Raw genomic sequence first — 22,851 nt, 5'->3', positions numbered from 1 at the left:
CGCACCTCGGCATCACTAATCCCCACCTCGGCATCACTAATCCCCACCTCGGCATCACTAAGCACCACCTCGGCATCACTAAGCACCACCTCGGCATCACTAAGCACCACCTCGGCATCACTAAGCACCACCTCGGCATCACTAAGCACCACCTCGGCATCACTAAGCACCACCTCGGCATCACTAAGCACCACCTCGGCATCACTAAGCACCACCTCGTCATCACTTAGCACCACCTCGTCATCACTAAGCACCACCTCGGCATCACTAAGCACCACCTCGGCATCACTAAGCACCGAAGAAGTTACCAGAATTGCAAGGACAAAATGAGGGGGGTGGGGGAAGTTTTCCTATAGGAAAAAATGGCATGTCCACTTTTTCGGGGGGTTGGGCCTATTATTGCCTCGTGCTTCAATTCAATTTACAAATTGTAGATTTTCGTACAAGGGAAATACGAACTCCTAGGTGGCATTACATAATATTCACAATACTACTCCAGTGAGCCTGCACCTGGCAATACTACTCCAGGTGTACAACTGGAAATCTCTAAAAGCAGTAAAACAGCACCTGTACTCAAACTTAATTCTAAGGATGCAGATTTATTACTTTGTCATGAACATTGCCCTAGGACTTCAAACTACAGCTGGAAACCACAATCTAGCAATAATTTATAGATGTGGGAAAGCAAGTCAGACAACTTACATAAAATGGCAAACCTATATTATTAAATATTTGACGAGGGAGATAGCAAGTATTTTCAGAAAGAAAAGTGTGAAAAGTTAGCATCCTGGCTAGGTCTGAGATTAAAAAAAACATTGCTTCATAACACAGAGAAGGGTGATTTAAAACAAAGAACTGCCAGTTTTCTATAGGAATAGGTTGGATGAGACATTCAAGTATGAACTTAAGGGAGATAACACCTAAAGAACAAGTTACTTATTTATTTTATTTTATTTTATGAAACTTTTAAAGCGCACTATCGCCTGGCAGGCATCATGGCGCTGAAACAACTCAAGGAATAGGAGTATGTACACTGTGGCAGCAACTAAAATAAAGGAAATAGCCAGGTCTTAATGGCTTTTCTAAAAGGGAGCAATTCCTGAATTTGTCTGATTTCACGGGGCAGACTATTCCAAAGCTTAGCCGCAGCCACTTCAAACAGTCTACCTCCCATTCTGACTCTTCTATATTTAGGTATCCTCACCAGTCTTGCCAGAGAGGAACGAAGATATCTGGAAGGAGTGTACCAGTCACATTTTTTACGCAGAGAAAGGGGACTGATCTCATGAAGAGCTTTAAATACCAGACATAGAGACTTAAATTGTACTCTCTGTCTCAAGGGAAGCCAATGGAGTGTTGCTAGGGCTGCAGATGCTGAGGCTCTTCTAGGAAGACCAAGTGCTAGCTTGGCAGCTGCTGACTGGATTATCTGCAGTCTATCCAACACAAATTCGGGGGAGTTTAGCAAAAGGGCATTGCAATAATCGAGCCTGCTAAGTATTGTACATCGTGCCACTTGAGCCCGAGCTTGAAGAATGAGTAAAGGAAAAATTTTCCGAAGAGACCTGATAATTGCAAAACAAGAAGCCGCCGTTTTTGTTACCTGAGCTTCTAGCGAAAGTCTACTGTCAAATATAAAGCCCAGGTTCCGAGCTGCTTGCACTGGCTGTATTGTCATTGGCGTTTCAGGAGGCCAGAAATTGTCAAGGAAGGGGGGAGGAATCTTCGATGCAGCACAGTAAATCACCTCTGTCTTACCGGCATTGAATTGTAAGGAGTTTTTTCCTAGCCAGGAGGCTGAGTCCCGAAGACACTCATGAAATATCTCCCCAGAGGTCGCGTTTTCGCCATCCAAAGATAGAATTATCTGAGTGTCATCAGCATAATTTACCATGCTAATGTTGTGTGCTTTAATAACATCAATTAAAGGTCTTAAGTACACGTTAAACAAAATAGTGCTGATCGCCGAGCCCTGAGGCACACCATGCTGTATGTCAGAGAAGGAAGACTGAAATGGGTGAAGAGACACCGCCTGCTGTCTGTCTTGCAGAAAGGAGCAGAACCACTGCCAGGCGCGGCCACTCACTCCGACCCCACTCAGTCTATCCAACAGGAGCTTATGATCTACCGTATCAAAGGCGGCAGACAGGTCTAGCAGGACCAATGCCACTGCCTGACCCCTGTCTGTCCGCCTCCGAAGCTCGTCCATGACCGTTACCAGAGCTGACTCAGTACCTTTCCTAACACCTTATCTGGTAGAAACCATCTAGCCTCAGATTCCTTACTTTAGAACTATTCGCTGGCATCGGACTGGAACCAGAAATGTTTCATGAGCAGTACTCTTGCATGTCAGTAAGTGGCGTACTTTGGCTCCACGCAGTGCCTATATAGGCACCAACCCATCGTGCTGACGTCAGTTTCTTTTCATGACTTTCCACGTCAGAAATGCAGAGCCACTAAAAACAGTGACCACTAGTGTGGGAAAAGTAGGGCCCTAAAAAGGGAACAGCCCTGCCCTAAAAATCTGTTTGTTGCGTGGAAATGGATTGGTGGGTCTGTAAGTATTTTGCAGCTAGACAAAGTCTCTACCAGATAAGGCGTTACCGAAGTTAAGCAACTTCTGTAAATACTTAAGCATATTCTTTCTCAAAATCAAATCCTCCTCTAGATCCTTGTTAACATTCTGGATAAGTATTTAAGGTTCAGCATTGGAGTTCAGATAAACTCCTATGTATTTTTGTGCTGGCCATCCTAAACTGTTATCCCCTTTAAATGAAACAAACTTTGCATACTGTATATCTGTTTTTGCACACTATATTTCCCACAAAGAATCCTATCATTATTATTGGCTGGCCACCATACCCTCCAAGATGTATATCCATTTGGTGTGTCTGTATCTGTTTCTTGAACAGTCTATTAAATACCTCGTCTGAGATTGTTAGTCTAGAGCCTGAATCAACAAGCATTTGCAATGCAATAGGTCTCGCATTAATTAAGTTTGAGCCATTGGCATTGCGAAATATTGCAACACCAATTGCAACAAAAGTCTATACATTCTAGGCCAAAAAAATGTGTATTTATTTTTGTAGCAATGGTGGCATGCTGCGCTTTAGATGAATATGTTTAAAAGTAAAATGCGCCATACAGCGATTGCTACAATAGTTAATTGTGGATGCGTTAACAATTGATGTGTGCACGGATGGCTGGTGGTGTGTGTACCTGTAGGAATTGTGCCCTGATGGCTGGTGGTGTGTGTGCCTGGTGGAAGCGTGCACTGTCGGCTGGCGGGGTGTGTGCCTGGTGAAAGCTTGCACTATTGGCTGGTGGTGTGTGTCTGGTGAAAGCGTGCATTGAGGTCTGGTGGTGTGTGCCTGGTGGAAGCGTGCACTGACAGCTGGTGGTGTTTGTGTCCGCTGAAAGCGTGCACTGATGGCTGGTGGTGTTTGTGCCCGGTGAAAGCGTGCACTGACGACTGATGGTGTCTGTGCCTGTTGAAAGCGTGCGCTAACGGCTGGTGGTGAGTGTGCATGGTGGCAAAGAGTGCACTGACGGCTGGTGGTGTGTGTATCCGGAAGCGGGCACTGAAGGCTGATGGTTTGTGTGCCTGGTGGAAGCGTGCACTGAAGGCTGATGGTGTGTGTGCCTGGTGGAAGCGTGCACTGACGGCTGGTTTTGTGTGTGTGTGTCTGTTGAAAGCGTGCACTGACGGCTGGTGGTGTGTGTGTCTGGAAGAGTGCACTGAAGGCTGGTGGTGTGTGTGCCTGGTGGAAAAGTGTTCACTGACACGTTTAAAAGTAAAGTGTGGCATACTGCGATTGCTACAATAGTTAATTGTGGATGCATTAACAATTGATGCTTGCACTGATGAATAGTGGTGTGTGTGCCTGTAAAAATTGTGCACTGAAGGCTGGTGGTGTATGCACCTGACGGAAGTGTGAACTGTAGGCTGGTGGTGTGTGTGCCTGGTGTAAGCGTGCACTGACGGCTGGTGATGTGTGTGCCTAGTGAAAGCGTGCAATGACGGCTGGTGGGGTGTGCCTGGCGAAAGCGTGCACTGACATCTGGTGGTGTGTGTGTGTATGGTGGAAGCATGCACTGACGGCTGGTGGTGTGTGTGCCTGGTGAAAGCGTGCACTGACGGCTTGTGGTGTGTATGCCTGGTGAAAGCGTGCACTGACGGCTGGTGTTGTGTGTGCCTGGTGAAAGCGTGCACTGACGGCTTGTGGTGTGTATGCCTGGTGAAAGCGTGCACTGACGGCTGGTGGTGTGTGTGCCTGGTGAAGGCGTGCACTGACGGCTGGTGGTGTTTTCCTGGTGCAAGCGTGCACAGACGGCTGGTGGTGTGTATGTGTGCCTGTAGAAATTGTGCACTGATGGCTGGTGCTGTGTGTGCCTGGTGAGTGTGCACTGACGGCCGGTGGTGTGTATGCCTTGTGAAAGCGTGCACTGACGGCTGGTGGTGTGTGTGCCTGGTGAAAGCGTGCACTGATGGCTGGTGGTGTGTGCCTGGTGAAAGCGTGCACTGACGGCTGGTGGTGTGTGTGTGCCTGTAGAAATCGTGCACTGATGGCTGGTGGTGTGTGTGAGGGTGCACTGACGGCCAGTGGTGTGTATGCCTGGTGAAAGCATGCACGGACGGCTGGTGCTTTTTGTGTGCTTGTTGAAAGCGTGCACCGACGGCTGGTGGTGTGTGTGTCTGGAAGCGTGCACTGAAGGCTGGTGGTGTGTTTGCCTGGTGGAAAAGTGTGCACTGACATTTGTTGGTAGGCGGATATGTAGACACAAACGATGGCCAATTGAGTCTCGAGGTAGGCGCATTTTATGAAGGAAACCGAGCCGAGGCTCCAATTAACGCCAGTTGTGATGGTGCTTTCAGTGATGTGAACTCTGGTGTGCTGGTATCTGAGCTGAGACCAGTAGCTTATTCAGCACAGGACAGTGCACAGCGGTCTGCTTGGGAATGGTTTCGGGTTATGAACAATCAGAGTTTGGCTCCTTTTTCTTTAGGAACCTTTATAAAAAGGTTGGCGCTGACGTCACAACAGGAAGCGACGTCACAAAAGGTGGCTTGCACCATCGGACTCATTGCCTCCCCTTGCTCACCCCTTATATGCGATTGCATCAGAGAAGCCAGTGCGTGAGCAGCGTTCTGAATGGGCTCTGATCTCGCCCCAGAGAGGCCAAAGAGTGAATGTGTGGTTCCCTTTGCTCCAGTTATCGAGCTCCCGGTAAATTAACTGGGGGGACGCCGTTGACCTGCGTGGGACCCCGACTCGACCCCGATAGTAGCCTCTTCCAATGAGTTTTCCATGTAGGTGCCATCTCAAAACCAGCCTTTCCCTAGATTTCCTCCCCCCTTGCCGGCTGCTCATTCAACATTATTCATCACTAGCTAGATCGAGGTCACATGAGCGCACCCCACAGATCACTTCTGCTGTAAAAAACAGATATGCCTTCTAAACCCTTATTAAAAATCATGAGACACGTTATCCTGTTCCATTGATGTGTCGACCGTGTATAAGTCTACCTGCAGCTTGCAGCCAAACCACAATTATTCCAGGATCCACACCAAGGGTGTCCAGTATTGGGCCACGAGAGCTGGAGCCGGGCCACATGTAGAGGAAAAACACCTACTGCGCAAAAGACTTACACTTAGATTAACTGCAAGTAAATGGGTCCCTTGTCGTGTTACATACATCTGTGTAGCGCACTTCTACCAGGTGCAAGGCACCGAGGCGCTTTCAGAACCTCTGCTGTACCCGTTACAGTTCTGGATATGACGGGGATGGGGGGCGTTCAAAGACTGCATATCTTCAGAGGGGGCATTATCGCTTCCCCTGGTATAATTTCATATCTAGCTTGTGGGTGTGACCTGCTGGCTGAGATTGGGCGCCAACACCCATGGGCTCCGGCTGCCCTCTCACCCCGACTCCCTCCCCCTCGCCGCCAGGCACAGATCTCCCTGGGCCCGGATCCAACATGGACGCGAAGCAGGGGCATTCCGGACATCTGGGAGAGCGAGGTACGAAGTCCTTTATCTATTCTCCCCGCTGGGGTCATTATTTAGGAATGTAGGTTGCCCCCCCCCCCCTTTGCAGGACGTTAACCCACAGAACACAGACTCTGGTAACGGGGCATGTCAGATCACACGTCATGTGTCACGGAGGCAGACCCACAACTTGTGAGGCGGGAAGTTATCTGTAATCGAACAATAATCGACAGGGCGAGGGGCCGATTCAAACAATCAAATTTCAACTTCCCACGATACAGAAATTAGCACCATGTGTAGCCCTTGGGGGCTTTAAACTGGATGTCAACACGCTATAGGAAAACAAGCTAAGAGTTCACAAGTATGTTAATGTGTTTACTGTGGCGGTAGGAGTGCGGGGTGGAAGGGTTAGGGAGGAAATGATGGAGGAGTATTTAGAAATGGATACGAGAGAGGAAACGAAGGATAGTAACGGAAAACAGGAAAAAGAGGAGAAGAAAATGTGTCTGAAAAGTAGATGAATATAAGGAGAGCCAAATAGGGATAGAAAAGAGAAATAGAAAGGGAACAGCAACAAGTTATATCAGTACAAGTGTAAGACCAGTAAAAATAATCAGGTTCCTGCAAGATTCTAACCAGGACAAAAATGTGCAGTCTCCCAGAAACGCGTGTCACCCTACACCGGCGGCAGTTTCAGATACCGGCCCAGCGGCTCATCAACGGCCTGAGGACAGATGCAGTCACAAGACCCCAAGCTCCTCATCCCAGACCCATCATATAGACTGGGAGCGCGTCGCCCGCAATGCACTCAGTCCGCTGTGCCCAGCTACGATGGAATAGAGGGAAGCAAAACAGAAAGCAGCTTGACATCCGGCCCGGGGAGGAGACCTGGGCGGGCGAGGGGTGCCCGCGCATGCGCTGTCCTGCAACTTTTGCGTGCCCTGCGGCTCGCGCAGGCAGCGACTGGCCCCTTCCGGGGCTCCCATGCCATGCTCAAAGAGAGCTCTGGTGCCAGAGAGGAAGTGCGGGGGCTGAAGTCCTAAGAGAAGGATATAGCAGTGCGGGGCTCCCATGCCTATGGAGAGAGCCCCGCGTTGTGCAGCATTAACTGTAGAAGAGCTGGAGTGCTCCGCCTGCACCCAGCCACCGTTTAGGAGCACCCCCCACAGACCGAAGAGTCAATAGCCCGAAAGTTACACTTATTTATTTATGCATTTTTATGTAGCGCGGACTTTACCCGAAGGCGTCAGAGGGCTTCACAAAAGGAACAATAATGATACATGAGAAGAGGATTACAAGTGAACAACACTGGACAGGAAATGTGCGCGTGGCTGTAGCGTGAACGCGAAAGTGAAACTGTATGCTGGCGATGTGCGCGTGGCTGTACGTGCGCGTCCACAGACCACAATCTGCTCGTGCACCGGTCTGTACCACTTGGAAGGCAACACAATCACAATAAGTCTCGCTGGCGACAGCGCTGTGCGCTGCATCACCAGCGAGACCTAAAAATGACCTCACCGTCTTCTATCCTTAGCACATCTTTGAGTTTGTAGACCCTTTATTAGTCATTTGCAATACAATTTCTTCGCAAACCTAAGGCACACCTTGTTTCTCAGGTTTTTTGCTACCAGAGCTACTTCTACAGCACATCATAAAATGTCCTTTACTCCCACACTTATTGCACATGGCTTTCATTGCAGGACATTCCTTCCTGTTCGCCATATGGCCAACACTCCCATATCAGTAGCACTGCCTCTTGAAGGTGCCAACACTCCTCCTGCCATTTGTCATAGGAGTGCCCTTAATTACCTGTACCTCATTTTTATCATCCTCAACCATTTGTAAATTGTCTTTACTATTCCGGTCTTGCTCGATTTCTTTCACACATCTCTTCATGTGTTCTACTTGTTTTGCTACATTCAACACATCCCCCAAGGGAAGATGATCTTTTAGCCAAAGTTCTTCCTGCATCCTTTCAGTTTTGCAATTCAACTAAAATTGGCCCTTGATGCATTCATCATTTGTTACTTCAAACTTACATGAGGCTGCCAATTTAATCAACTCAGACACAAATTCCTCTACGGTTTCTCCCTCCTTTTTTGAGCCCTTCCCAAAATGATAACGCTCCATGACTGTACTGATCATATTAAGGAAAGTATCTAATTTCTTAATGCTTATTTCGTATTCATTTAAACCCCGGATTCGTCGGCACTCAGATCACGTAGATGCCCGGCTCCTCACTCTACATTTTAGAACTTTGTGACCGCAAGGTTGCACTGTTTTAATCTATTCTACAATGTTCTAGTATTTTCCACAGTGCATGCGACATGGGTGATGGACAGATACCACAAGAGGCCTACTATTTTGATTACACCAGTATTAATTTGCCTGCTGCAAAGCATAGGATGCAAGACACAGTTCACGGTTTGGTATTTTATGTAAATAGTTCAATGAGTTAGTGCCTTTGTTGCCGATACCTGCAGGTAACAAGTTACAATTCTTTGTGCTATATTGTAGTAAACCAGCACCAAGCAGTGGCATGAATACTGCATGGCTTACGTTTACAAACTTACTACTCTTTTACTTACACTTTTGTTACTCAAAGGTTACTAAACAGGATTCCACTGGGTAATATAAAGTTCTTGTAAATGCTGTGTAAAGAATTATTGATGTAACAAAATGTAGGAGTGTTGCGGATCTTTAAGTGAGGCATTTGAATTAGGCACAACTGGAGCTTTAAAAAAAAAAAAGAGGCCTACCATACACACTGCAGGTTACTGCAACAGAGGAGCAGGTGAATGCATCCCGGAGTAAGAAGATTTCAACGGAACAGGGTTAACACACTTTACTGGGGCTGGCTGATTCTAACTCAATATTAGCTGCTGGATTGGGATCTGGCTGGAAGTCTGGCATTTAAAGTACTGCTGATAGTCCAAGAACTATTTCTCTTTTAGTGGGCACACTATGCTCATATTTATATAAAAATAAGACACTATTATCTTTAATATGATTCTATAACCCTTAATCTACTCTCTTCGATTACCAAACTTTAGGCACTCTATCACCATATGGAGATACTTTATTACTTAAAAACTGAACACCCAAAATCTTGCTTTGGCAGTATAGGATACCCCTCAGTACATGGCCACACTTCTCTGTGCCTCTCCAACCCTCACAAAGCTGCACTTCACAGCCAATTGCCTCTAAACTGATGTGAAGTGGTCCAGACATAAAGAGGCGTAAGTGGGATGGGGTTTAAAATAGAAGACTGAAATGTGCGTACCACGGTATGATTAAGCATTAAAAGGATAATGTATTCACAAAGGACAGAAAAGGGCTAATTTCATATATTTTAGAGGTACAAGCCTGGACAATTCAACAGAAACCACATTTTCTCAGGTGGATTATGCTGACATTCAATGGCAGTGATGGCCTATTTAAGGAGCTTGAGTAAAGATAAAAAACGACAGCCTTTAAAATTATGACTCTAGAGAAAGCCTCATCTGCATCCACCCAACTACATGCAAAAGAAAGTTGGTCACAATAAAATTTGGCTCCGTACAGCGGAACTCAAAAGCTAACCTAGCAACCATATTATGCAACATATCCTATTGTGAAAAAGAGCGCAGGCATCACACAAATGTTAAAGTTATTTTTATGTTTTACAATAGACATATCGTCCACCGCATCATAAACGTGCTTGCCTTTGCAACAGAACATAACGGTACCTGAATATTCGAGTCTAATGTGATTAAATCCGTAGAGCAGTTAATATCCGAGGTGTAACACATAAGGGTATTTTTTCCAAAAGACCAAATTTCTCCCAGCGTGACGAAGGAACTTGTAAATTATTCAGGTTTGAAGCGCAAGGGAAAAGAATTGGGATTATTTTAAGTAGGACAATGCGGGTCATATGAGCTGCAATTACTTCTTGGGAGGACAAAGAAAGGAGGCGGAAACTTTAGGTCAATAAAAAGATTATTCCCAAAAGTCAAACTGGGTTGAGCGGTTCTGAGAGCAGGGGCCCATGTTAAAAGCCCTAGACAAGCCCCCCAACCAGAAGTGGAATCTCTTTTTTGCCCTATTTGGACAGAGGTTGTTCTTAGGTCGAGGACCGTAGGCTGCGCTTGTGCAGTCTCGGTCAGAGATTTAATGATTCTTAGTACGGGGGCTTGAACCGGCCCCTCTTCTCCATTGGCTGGTCTCGTAAATGCTGGCCAACCATTAGAGGAGAGGGGCGTCACTCCCTTTAAGCCCCGTCTTTTTCAGATTCGGGGGCGTGTTTTTTGCGTTCTCTCTCACCGTGACGTCATCCGTCACTCAACAAAAAACACGCCCCCGATTCCGAAAATGTCGGAGCTTTGCGACAGCCATTTCTGCCCGATCGCGTCCGGCCCTTGCCCCCACCGCGAGTGAAGGAGGAGCTGAGACCGGCAGCGTTCAGAGCCGGTGAGTAGGGCTCCATTTTGAACTTGGTTGCCTCTTGGCGCTAGCAGTGGCGTGTGAAGGTGTCTTCTGGTGTCATGGGGTATGTTTTCATTAGTAGCACCACGCTCCTTGTTGAACACAGAGTTTAGTGTCCACAACCCTGTAGCTACAACTGCCACCCCGAGCCACCTATGCCTGTTGAACTGGAATTTCAGCATGTTTAAAATGCTTCAGTCAGGGGTACCACCCGCAGCGCTTTGTGAACCAGCTCAGTGGGTTAATGCGTCTCTTGCAATAAGAAGGGTCAAGGGTTCGCGTCCTCACCAGAGAAAGCGTGGTGAAACAGGCTCATTGCAGCGGAATATTTTGTGAGGTAGTTCACCGGGTTAATATGTCTCCAACAGCCTACAAGCTGAAGGTCACGTGTCACACCCTCCGCCTTTCATCCCTCTCAGGTCGATGCACTAAATGCCATGGAGCTGACTGATAGCAACACCTGCGACTTTTGGGTCTTTTCAGACATGCTTTAGGCATCACAAGGATCAAACAGTTATCGCTGTTTCCTTTTTTTGCCCTTTGAAACTCTCATCTCTCTCCATTGAAGTCCAAATGTTGAAAAGGCCTTACACAATCTGTGACCACGCTGCATTTTTCGAAAGTTAATGACTGTTTTGATTACTCTGTGTACAAAGTTACCGTTTACTTTACTCTCTCGAGTTTCCAAAATAGCTGCTTCCTCTTGGAAATCCATGCTGCCGCCTCCCACGGGACACCGAGCCCACAGACCCGTGGAAGAGAGTGACGCGCCTGATGACGTCATCTTTGTTTTCGCCATTCGTTTCTATATCTACGAGGCTAAAGCCTAGCCCCGCCATACATAGCACCGTTTTCTGCATCACAGATCTGGTGTTAAAGTTCCTTTACAGTGAAAGACGTAACCCACGTCCTATCTTCAAAGGAAGAAAGTGCCCTATATAAACCTGCATAACATAACAAACTGAAATATAGCATAATATATGGGATAAAGTAGCCCCTGGCTGTGCTTGCTTCCCTGCCCCCTGGCTGTGCTTGCTTCCATGGCTGTGCTTGCTCCCCTGCCCCCTCGCTGTGCTTGCTCCCCTGCCCCCTCGCTGTGCTTGCTCCCCTGCCCCCTTGCATAATTCCAGTGGCCAGACTAAAATTAATTTCTGTCTGTTAATGGACAAAATGATAGCTTTTGTAGGGAAACAGTACCTTCTAATTATATTATCGAGCTATGCCTTTTGCAAGCACTTCAAGAGATTGAGGCTAGGCAACACAGCGGCAGCACATGCTGTCAATGCTCCCGTGAAATTGATGCCAAGGATGACATCCACAAACTCAGAGTGTGCATAAGAGAAATGTCAACGCCATGTTCAGGGCTTACTATAGTTTAGAGAATGACATAAAAGGAACCATGTGAGTCACAAATGGTGGCTTAAACAAAGACAGACAGGGAAATAAAGGAAGGTTGAAAGGTCAGGCAAATAAGCTTTCACTGTGCCTACTGCAAGGCCTTGCTAAGCTAACTAAAGAACAAACAAATACATTAGAAAAGGTTGCTTATAATTGGTCTGTGTTTCAAGCACCACACCAAGAGACAAACATATTTCAGCGCGAAGCATGGAAAGACTTTGTGGAAGGGCACCTGGCAGCAAGGATAACATCGACCACCTTGGTTGGCAAGCCAAATATAATAAGCTGCCACCACTCAATTAACACTCATTGCGGTGTAAACAGTGAAGACTCAGATTCAGGCCCCAGCCCTATTGCTGAGAAAGGATATCCTCCCTAAGTGAAAGCCTGACCAGAGGGCAAATGCTCAGGCCCAGCACCATAAGGTACCCGGGAAGGGAAAACGTGTACCTGATCTCCAAATGTAGGCAGCAACCACTGCCATCACCATTGTGATTACCAAAGGAGCCAAGACAAGGCCAAAAGGGAGCCTGGTAAATTGAAAGTTTTCCTGGGCCCACCTTTAACTGCAAATAATGCCCACAGGACTGAAGGATGCATGGATAGGAATAAGCGTACTGCAAGTCCAAGGACACCATCCTTTCTCCTTGCTGCAGAGCTGACAGGATCCGAGCAAAATTGAGTATTTTGAACCTGTATTTCTTCAAAAAGTCATTCAGCATTGAAAGGTCCAGGATAAGCCGGAGGCCTCCATCCTCCAACATGCATGACTTTCCCTGTTTGGAACCCATTCGAGGGAATGCTTGTGCAGCAGAAGGTTGACTTCTTGCATCAGGATGGTGGAATGATTTTCCAAAAGATGCTCTGGTGTAGGGGGAAAAGATGGGAGTGAAAAGAATGGCAATTTGATCAATTTCTAACTGGGGAGAAAATATCAAATTCTGCCTCCAACTGGCCAGGCATGAGTCTAAAAGTGCAAATTTAAGCAAACTGGAAGCTGTTTTAGCAGGAGAGAAATTGGAAAATTGTTGTTCTAGCTGCAATGAAGTTTCTGCTATTCCCAGGTTTGTAGCCTCAAAATGACAGGGTAGGTTGCTCCCCATATTTTCTCACATTTTTTCATACATCTTCATGCTTTATAGATTTAATTTTCCATCGCCTTACAAAAAAACATTCCCATTTGCCTATTACTGTGTGTCGGGGGAGTCCCCAAGCCACACCTTTATGCTATGTCACGTTTTGCCCCATGCACCCCATATTTATCAGCAGTTTTTGATATATTGTGTGATATGTTGGGTCCCACATAGCGTTTCTGTTTCATCAACCATACCAGCTGATTGTTAATGAGGACAGACTATTTTTACTTCTCATCTAAGCTTTCAACATCAAATGTTAAGAACAACCTGAACCTAAGGGAAACATGCAGAATACCACGGACACTGGAAGCAATTAGAGATTGCAGTGAAATGAGCAAACAACTGAAAATACATTTCATTAGGCACATATTCATTAGCAGCACAAAATACCAATTTTTACAGTGCAAGTGTAGCAAGACAAACTTCAATTGTATGTACTGCGGAATGCAATGACAATTGTATACATGTTGAAATGCAACCACAGATTCAATACATATCTTTTGAAGTAAATCACACACTTCTTTGTACTTACCTTTATTTTTTGCTGCAGGTGATGGGGGTGCTTCAGCAAACACTTCAGAGGGAGCTGATTCGAGGTGATCAAAGTCTTTGTCCATTGCTTCTATTAGACTATTGAGATCGGAGTCCTCTGAGCTGTGCCTACTGCTGGCACACTCAGTGGGAGAGGGGATGCATGAGGTTTGCTGTGACAAAGAGGTCTCTGTCTGTGGCTCCTGTTGCAACTGAGGCACTGTTGGTAGTTGCTGTAACTGATGCTCTGGTAGCACTTGTGCATTTTGCTGGTTTGGCTTGACTCCCCGGGACTTTCTGCCCACCACATGTCCCAGGACTGCTACACTAGCATCTGGGGCAATTTGGCCCAGTTTGTTGGTGGGAGCAGTCTGTGTTAACGTCCTGCTTGTAAGGTTTGCACTGTTTTTGGATCTGACATTTTCTATATCGCCTACATTTCTATTGCTTTGAAGATGTGATGCAGAACTACATTGTTTGTGATTTCCTGCTGAAGATCTGTTTGAGGTTGTACCGCCACTATAAAATCCTCTGGCAGAATTCAGATTGGTATCAGATCCAAGGGAATTCAAGCTAAAGACAAGAAGAAAGATTAGACATATTAACCCATATAAACCCTAACAACATTCATTCCAGTGGCAAGAAAGACTAGCACGAAACATTGGTATAGCATGACAAACAAAAGACAACTCACGAAGAGAAAAAATTGCATAGCTGGTGGTAACAATGTTTTACAAGGAAATATGAATTTCTCCAGTGATCTCTTACCAAACATTACCACAAGCCAAACCTAGTAATAGGAGGTACTGTGATGTCCTTTCAAGTGATTACATTGCGCATGACTGGAACAATGTTGCCAATGGCTACAATTTATTAAATTTGTTCAGCACCCCATCGGTCACAGGGGTACTTTTGTTCTACAGAAGAGACTCAAGGACCTAATTGGACTGCAAGATGTTTGATGACTAGTCTAAAGCAATTCTTAACATAAAGCAAAGTTTTAAAAGACTTGGTGTTTCAGGTGATTGGTTTCTTCTCCAAGCATAAGTTGGTAGGAGTTACATAGCTTTGTGGCGCACACTCTGAAAAATCTTCCTCTTCACTTGGTGAACTTATATGCTGGCATTTTAAAGCTAAATCTACCCTACAACTCAAGACTGAGGCAAAGCTCAATGCAGTAACAGGCCCAACATACAGTGCATATGAAACTTTGGTATCAGCAATGTTTACATTCAATGTGAGCGTAACCCGAAAGAAACTTCGTGCACATAAGTGCTCGTGACACAAAAGGTGGACGGCGCTAGTGAGAAGTGACACAGCGATGAACGGCGCAAAGTGAGGACATTGATGATATTTAGAAGGTACTTTTGTTTAAATAATAAATATTTATACAAGTTACAGAGGGATTTTTTAACAATTTGTGAACCAGAGTAAAGCGCCAAAAGTTGCGCTGGGAAGTCAACAGTGTTTCGACCCGTAGCAGGTTAGGGTCATCTCAAGGATTGTTTGTGCTGACGTGGGGCGGGGTCAGGATGAAAGAGTCAGTGGGAGCTGGTATAATGCGTAGGCAAGTCGTAAACGCTGTAAGTCCCAGGGGTAAATCCAAGAATAATGGTCTGATAAGATGTAGAGGAGAGCATCAATGGAGGCCAACACACAGATTTGTGTGAGACGTGCTACGTGAAGACAAACCGGCGCATAGCGCGAGGCAGGAAAACCGGTATCGGGCTGTGAGCGTCCAGTAGCGGAGGGGGACCAGTGGAGAAGTAAGGTGCACCGTCTGTAGTATGATGACAGGTCGCAAAATCGCGTCGCGGATATGGCGTCCAAAGTCTTGGGGAGGGTAGAACTTAGAAGACTGGGATACTGGCATCACGGATAATGTGACCGGATCCTGGGGATGATTGTTAAGTTGGGTCAATTTGTTACTGTGAGGTCCAGTCTGGATCCTCTGAGGGTAGGCAGGATGTTTAAAAAAACTCCTTTGTAACTTGTGTAAATATTTATTCGTGAACCAAAAGTACCTTGTAAATATCATCACTTTCCTCACTTTGCGCTATTCATCGCTGTCACTTCTCCCTAGCGCCGTCAACCTTGTTACGCTCACATTGAATGTTAACAGTGCTGATACTAATGTTTCTTCATTTTTTACCATTGTATGTTTTTTTAATATATAGTAACCTTGCCACATAACTTTACATTGGAGTCTCCCTGTTCCATTCTTCATGCAACTATATGTACGCGTTTGCTTAATAGCCAAATAAGAGCTACCTGTTGAGTCATTGTTTCTCTTACACATATTGGCTACCCTGGTTTCAACTGGGTATACGGGTAAACTCCTGTAGTCTGATATCTAATCTTTGGCACAACTGAGCCGTAATTGAACCCAAAGGCCAGATATGCAGCAGGATGGTTACAGAGGACGATCTGTAAAGAGGAGTAGAACTAGAAGTAATAAAAATCCACATTATGTACCACAGGCATCCCTTTTCATACTAGAGTACCAAAGCAACACACCATTACAGACGAAGTTCAAAAGACCAATATTGAAATCACGGAGCTCTACTTGCAATTGGCAGTGTTACTACAAAATAAAAGCTGATGCCATGTTGCCACCCTGCAAATTTCATCAAGAGGAAGGCCTTGCATCTCTTGTCCATGAAGTAACCCTCCTCCTTTTTTGGGGCAAATCGAAATACCCACACATAATGCAACCTAAGATAAAAAAACAACCCAAAGCAACTCTGCAAAAAATGGATTTTGAAGCCTCCCTTGCTGAATTTGTTGCTGCAAATGTCACGAAGACACTATCAGGTTACAGCCATCTCAATGTCCAACATATGTTAGCATTTCAATTCATGCAAGAAAACTGTGAAGACTTTTATTGGAAAAGCTAGCTGCAAAGGGACAGTATTCTGTCAGTGAAAACTGTCATTTCCCAATGGTGGCCCAGCACAACTGACATGACTGTGCTCTAAATGTATAACCAAGTAACTCCATTTGAAATTAAATGAATGAAATGAAAATAAAACTTATATAGCGCGTAACTACCCTGAGGCCTCGCAGCGCTTTAGCTAGAACCATTCAGGCGGCAGGGCAGGGCGCTAAGCTCTTGCAAACAAATGCGTTTTTAATAGCTTTCTAAAAGCGGTCAGGTTGTTATTTTCTCTCAAGACCAACGGAAGAGCGTTCCACAATCTTGCAGCATTGTGTGAAAAAGAGCGACCACCCCAGCGGGATTTTTTTACATTTGTGGTGGTGGCCAGAGGTAGCACACTGGAGCGGAGAGCTCTAGAAGGGAAGTATGGAGTGACCCAAGGGAGCATGATGGATGGACCTGACTTACGAAGAGCCTTCTGAACCAGGCACTTTTTTTTGTGCACTTAACCTTCCAGGGCTAGTGAATTAGAGCAGTCAGGAATTATTGTAGTACATCGTAGGGGTTAGAAACTCAGATACAACAAGAAACAGAAGTAACAGTCAAACACAATGTCAAGCCAGTGCTTTATCTTCAAAGGAGAACAAAAAGGTTACTTACACAGTAAAAAAAAAATAGTTATAACTATAAGGGAAACAAAACCAGAAGATGCTAGCACTTCTGTTGCGAAGGTATGATGTCATCGTTCTCAAAGTAACTCACATGTAAGGCTTTCTATTGCATTGACCAAGGTTAACCTAAAGGATTGCACTCAGATGAACACAGATTTTTGTGGCTCTTTAGGTTTACTTTATTTTTTGTCACAAATGTTTTCAATAATATGCTAGAGGCGCCAGACAAGAAATACAACACATCACAATTGCACGTCCTTTCAATTCATAGTTGCTGATATTACAGGTCTTCCAGTATGCAATGTCCATTCGCGAAGAGAGTTCAGTATTGTGAATAATTAAGAGCATTGATGGTGAATCCAGGATAGCCACTCTGCGTGTAGCAGCTTTAGCGCTAGTGGGGTGAGCATGTAAGCCTTCTGCAGGCTGCTTCTTAGCCAATGCATAGCAGATCTTAATGCAGAGAACTATCCATCGAGAGAGAGTCTGTATTGCAGCGCCGTGCCCTTCTTTGCCCCAGCGAACCACACAAAGAGCTCACTTGTTCTTTGGTATGATCGATGTAAAAGCTGAGTGATCTGGTGGGGTTCAATCAATGAGTCCCTCTTCCCCTATCAAGAGATGAGACGGAGTAAAAAAGGTGGGAAGACTGACAGCTTGTCTGATGTAAAAAGGCATCACCACCTTTGGCAGGAACGGCACTTGGACTCCTGAGCACTGGTGTGTCTTGGAAAAAGGTGGTATAAGGAGTCTGGACCGGGTGAGTCCAAAGTTAACTCACCCAGTGCGGGGATGATAGTTTTTAAGGTGAGCAGATGCAATGAAGAACCGTGCACTGGTTTGAAAGGGGCAGGAATAAGAACAGTGAGGAATAGATTCAAGTCCCTCTGTGGCATTACAGAGGGCATTGGCGGAAACATATGCTGCACACCTTTCATTCAACGCATCACAACCACTGACTTGAACAAAGACGGTTGCTCTGGAAAACAAAGAGGCAGACGAATAACCTTGAAATGTGTCCAGAGCACAACCTTGCTGGGCCAAAAACAAAGCACCCAACAATGAATCTGACAGTTTTGCCTGCATGGCCCTGACAGGTACCACACAGAGTTAATCCCTGAGAGAGTTTTCGCAAGAGCTCCAGCACACAAAAGTGCTGACTTTGTGCTTTCTCGACAGTGGTAAACAGATCTAAGCAAAGTTCTCCCCACGATTGGAAGATGCCCTTTGCCCCCTCCATATGCAATTGCCACTTGTAATCCACTAGGAATTCCGAATTTAGTTCGTCTGCCCTGGTGTTTAAAACTGCCAAGCGGTGTGATACAAAGGAAATCCCTGGATGATTCAGCCATCTCCACAGCCTTAGAACTTCCAGGCACAGAACTCTGGACCCCATGTAGTGTATTTTGTAAAGCGCACAGCTGCCCCAACGGGGCGTCCCGGCATAACGCTGTGGAGCGCTTCCTGGATCTCCCTGTGAGATGCCCCTCCTGGGCACCCCCAAGGTGAAGCCAGGCATCCCAGTGTTGAAGGGGCCGTTGTGGAGATTAAGCAAGCTATTGCCCAGAGTTGCAGCGTGGGACCCATGATTAGAGTAGGCGCCGAGGTGAGAATTATCGAGTCTGCGGACATTGAGCTCAAGACCCTGCCGCGTCGGGGCTTGAACCCTGGTCCAGGGCCTGATCTCTGCTTCAGAGTCTGCCGCTCTAACCAGTGAGCCCCATCCTACCCTACTTGTTTCAGTACTACATGGCAGGGGTTTTGTCCATGAAAACCTGCACCAGCAGGTAGGTAGGAAGGTCTTTAATGCCAATCAAATCTATCCACAACTCCAGCAAGATTATATGGAATCAAGGCTCGGTTGGAGACCACAGTCCTCTGACATCCACCTATCCAAGATGACCTCTACAACAACGTAGCCATGCTTCTATCATCCTTTATGAACTAGGTAGGGATAGTGGTTTGCAACTGGCCTAATTGTGGACAGCTGCTACCACTGAAGATCTTTTGCAGTCTCTTTCAACACCTGGTCAGCAAACAGGATGCAGTAGGCAAGTAGGCTAAGAAGCTTCAGAGCCATCCTCACTGATTACCTGGACAGACCCCATAACACCAAATGTCCTGGACTCGTTGGTTTGGGGAAAGACTCAAAACTACACCGTATCCAGGAGGCTCCTAATGAAGGACCCACAGAGAATGAGTCAGGTGTGAATTCGCAGGATGACTGAGAACCTCAAAGATGTCAAGAGGTTTACAGTTGTCTTGAGGTGGTCCATGACTGCCTGTGGCAGCCAGTGTTCTACAGCCGGTCATCAAGGTAGAGAAAGACAGGTACCCCGGACCTGTAAGTATGGGCTGCGACCACTCCCATCTATGGGCTTCTGTCATTGTACACAAATCTGGGAACAAAACAATCATCATGCTTTTTCTTCTAGAATCCCAGCCTTTTTCAATATTCCATCCTGAAGGAAAGAATCTCACAGGGCCACCATAATGGTCCACTAGGGTGGACCATTATGGTGGCCCTGTGAGATCCTTTCCTTCAGGTTGGAATCTTGAAACAAGCATTTGCAATGCAATAGGTCTCGCATTAGTTAAAGTTAGAGCTGTTGGCGCTGAAAATAAAAACATTTTTACTTTTGTAGGTAAACACTTGTTGAAATCCTTAAGTAGGTGGTCAATTAAATTGTAAACTAAAGGGAAAACAACTGTAAAGTTGAACACCTGCGATGGTATGATGCTGTCTGATCCCGTTCTGGTTTTACAGCATCAAGATGGGAGAAGTTTCATTAGGGCACTACAAATACCAGAATGCTTTGTGTTACATGAAAACTTATGCCTGGATATAGTCATCAAGACATGGTGTTGGTCGATGGCTAGCACACTGACATCAAAGTTGCTCTGCAGACTTGGTACTGAAGTAGGGAGGAGTGTTAACACGGACCCACACAACAACACACAAAAATAATTTTTTTTATTTTTTTAAATCACAGCAACCTCATACTGAAAGGCATTCTGCACCCTGACAGAAATAGGTTTACAATTCTCAGCAGAAATCCCCAGATCTACAGAGCTATGGTGCTGAAGCGCGCTCCCTGAAACCTGTCCATTTTTCTGACAGTTTTTCGTCTTTCTCGAACTCTGTCTTTCCGCTCTGTTTTCCCTCTCTTGCATCTGTTGAATGAAAATAAGAGCCGATCTGAAAAATCGAGAGCTGATGGACCCCAGCAGCCACCGGCTCAAATTAACCACCAGGTCCCACCTGCAGCCACTGGCTCAAATAAAGTCTTGTCTAAACCAGAGCAAGAACCAGAAAAATATGTGTCATCCGTGCACAGCACAGCTTGTCTGCCTGATGTCACCACAAATAATTTTTTACACATTTATTCTCACACAGTGACAAGTCTCACTTCTGACGATCTACTAGCTGGGAGCCCATGGATTACAATTAGAGCATGTTTTAGATTAACACACCCAGAACAGGCAGAGATGAATGTGCTCTGGATAAGTACCTCAGCAGGGGCTAGATGGGCTAGATGGCAATAAGAACTAGCAATTAAATGTACGGCATATTATATGGATAAACAAAGAATCACTATAGCCGTCAGTGACAAACGCACATCTGGAAGTACCCTTAACATGTTTCAGAATAATTCCTACCTACCTTACATTTAATGTAAGAGCAAAACCATATTGGATACTTTATAAAACAAGAACTTGATCAGGAGACCAGTTTCTACTTTCAACAACAAAGTAAATACTATCTCATGTACCCTACCTTGACCCATACGTATAGTAAAGCATTTCATATGCTCACATTTGGAATTTCAAATAGCTACAAGGTGACGCACAATAGGCTATTAACGCTACATTGGAGACGTGGTGAAAATTTAGGGCACTTTGGTCTCCTACAGCAAGGGCACATAATGCCTTTCAAGGTTTTCTTTCAGCGAAACCACCTCTGACATGACCAATAAGGATATTGTGCTGCATAACTAAATACTTATAAGGTCCCAAAGGCGAGACCTATTGGCTATGCCAATGCTTGTTATTAAAAGCAACCAGACAAGCTGGCATTTCTAAAATCTAAGGCAGTTCAGGTGTACCCAGTGCAGTACTGCAGATCAAGAAATGACGGTGCAGGGCAGTAGGAGCAGACTGTATGGATTCACACATTGTGGACTGCTCAATACTTGAGGGTTGTGCCCCATCCTCACAGACCCACACAGTAGTCACATACAACCTGTGTTCATTCAAATACTGGGGTACTGTGCTACACGCAAACAAACATACACACAATGCATTTATTTAAATACGGGAGAGGCAGACGCACACAACCTGCTTCTTAACACAAACTCCCATACACAGATACAGATTGCATTCATTAAATTACTGACTGGAAGGCAAATCACACACTACCTGCTACACACAAACAAACTAACACACACAATGCACTCATTCAGATACTGGAGGGCCAGTACACAACCGGCATTCAATCAGTCTCTCTCTAAAACACACAGACATTTTTCAAAATGCTGGAACGTAGAAAGTTCATTTTCACACAGAACTTGCATTTACATATACCCTGGAAGTGCAGCATTACACAGATCCTGTAATGCATTCAAACGCTGGGTAGTGTTGTGTCAAGCACACCTAATTAATTCAAATACTGGGACTGAAATGTTACACAAACTCGAAAACTATTCACAGACTGGGGGTGCATCGTGACGCATTCTGACAAAGAAATACAGCCTCCAGACCGTTCCACTCGAACACTGGGTGCAGAGCCGCGCATCTCCTCCATTCATTAAAATGTCAATCACGCATGCAGCATGCTTTACATTCATGAAAACATGGCGAGTGCAGTGTCACGCGCATCTTAAATGTGACACAGAGTTACTCACACACGACCCCGGTTCTTTTTGGGACACTTCGACTCTCCTCAGGGGTAGTAAGCGCTATATAAAACATAAAGAGATCAGAATCAATTTAGGCAATGTCTGGAATTATGTTTTTTTTAAATTAATGTATTTTTATGCCTACTAAGATACAACAGTTAACATGATAAAAGTTGTTGCATTCCATAAGCCTCCCCACCGAGAGTAAAGTTGTCAAGAACATGAATTTGTATACTAGAATAAAGGAAGATTTGCAAAGTCTGGGGTCCAATTATTAGGTTCAATATTGTAACTCTGAAGGCATCTGAGGAGAAACAGCTTGGAAAAGAGGAGGAGAGAAGTGAGGGAGAGAGTTGATGGAACGGCTACCTAAAATGCACTGGGCTGGTAAAAAAAAAAACACGTATATCTATGACTGAAACAAGTTGGCTACAACGACATTTAGTATATCTGGTAATGGTACATTAAAGATACCATTTTTTTTTGCCGTTTTAGCTAGCGCGAGTATGACCCGAAGGTATCAAGAGCTTTATATAAGCACCAGTTACGTTACAGATGGACGCATTCAGTTATATGCACGTGGAGGTTATATGATTTGCCCAGAATAACAGGATGTTTGAGCTTCCCTGCAGAGACTCGAACCTGGTTCCACCCCTTCAAAATCGGCTGTGCTAGCCGTTAAGCCACATCCTATGCCCGAGTTCCTTGTTTGAAAAGGCTAAAAAGGTAATTTCCTGAAAGATCATACACATATCCAAGCCTTACTGACGTTTCCACTAGACTGTTCACTAATCTCCCAATGCAACTAAATCCTTTAGCATTAAGAACTTTCAGGTTACAACCTTAAATGGAATGTCTTCATCACTAAGTGATTAAGCACAGTATA

General features: G+C 45.3%; 1 protein-coding gene across 1 annotated transcript in view; it reads right to left on the bottom strand.

Moving 5' to 3' along the window:
- The window catches only part of TMEM131 (transmembrane protein 131), a 1,081,228-nt gene that overhangs the window by 276,226 nt on the left and 782,151 nt on the right, over nucleotides 1–22,851 (bottom strand). Inside the window, exon 31 of the mRNA XM_078658243.1 lies at nucleotides 13,520–14,091. Coding sequence (XP_078514369.1) covers nucleotides 13,520–14,091 — 572 coding nt within the window. The remainder of the gene's footprint in view (nucleotides 1–13,519; nucleotides 14,092–22,851) is intronic.

This window comes from Lissotriton helveticus, chromosome 8 (assembly GCF_964261635.1).
Source record: "Lissotriton helveticus chromosome 8, aLisHel1.1, whole genome shotgun sequence".
Lineage (NCBI taxonomy): Eukaryota > Metazoa > Chordata > Amphibia > Caudata > Salamandridae > Lissotriton > Lissotriton helveticus.
The sequence above is the reverse complement of the archived record's forward strand: the minus strand, read 5'-3'. Positions and strand labels throughout refer to the sequence as shown.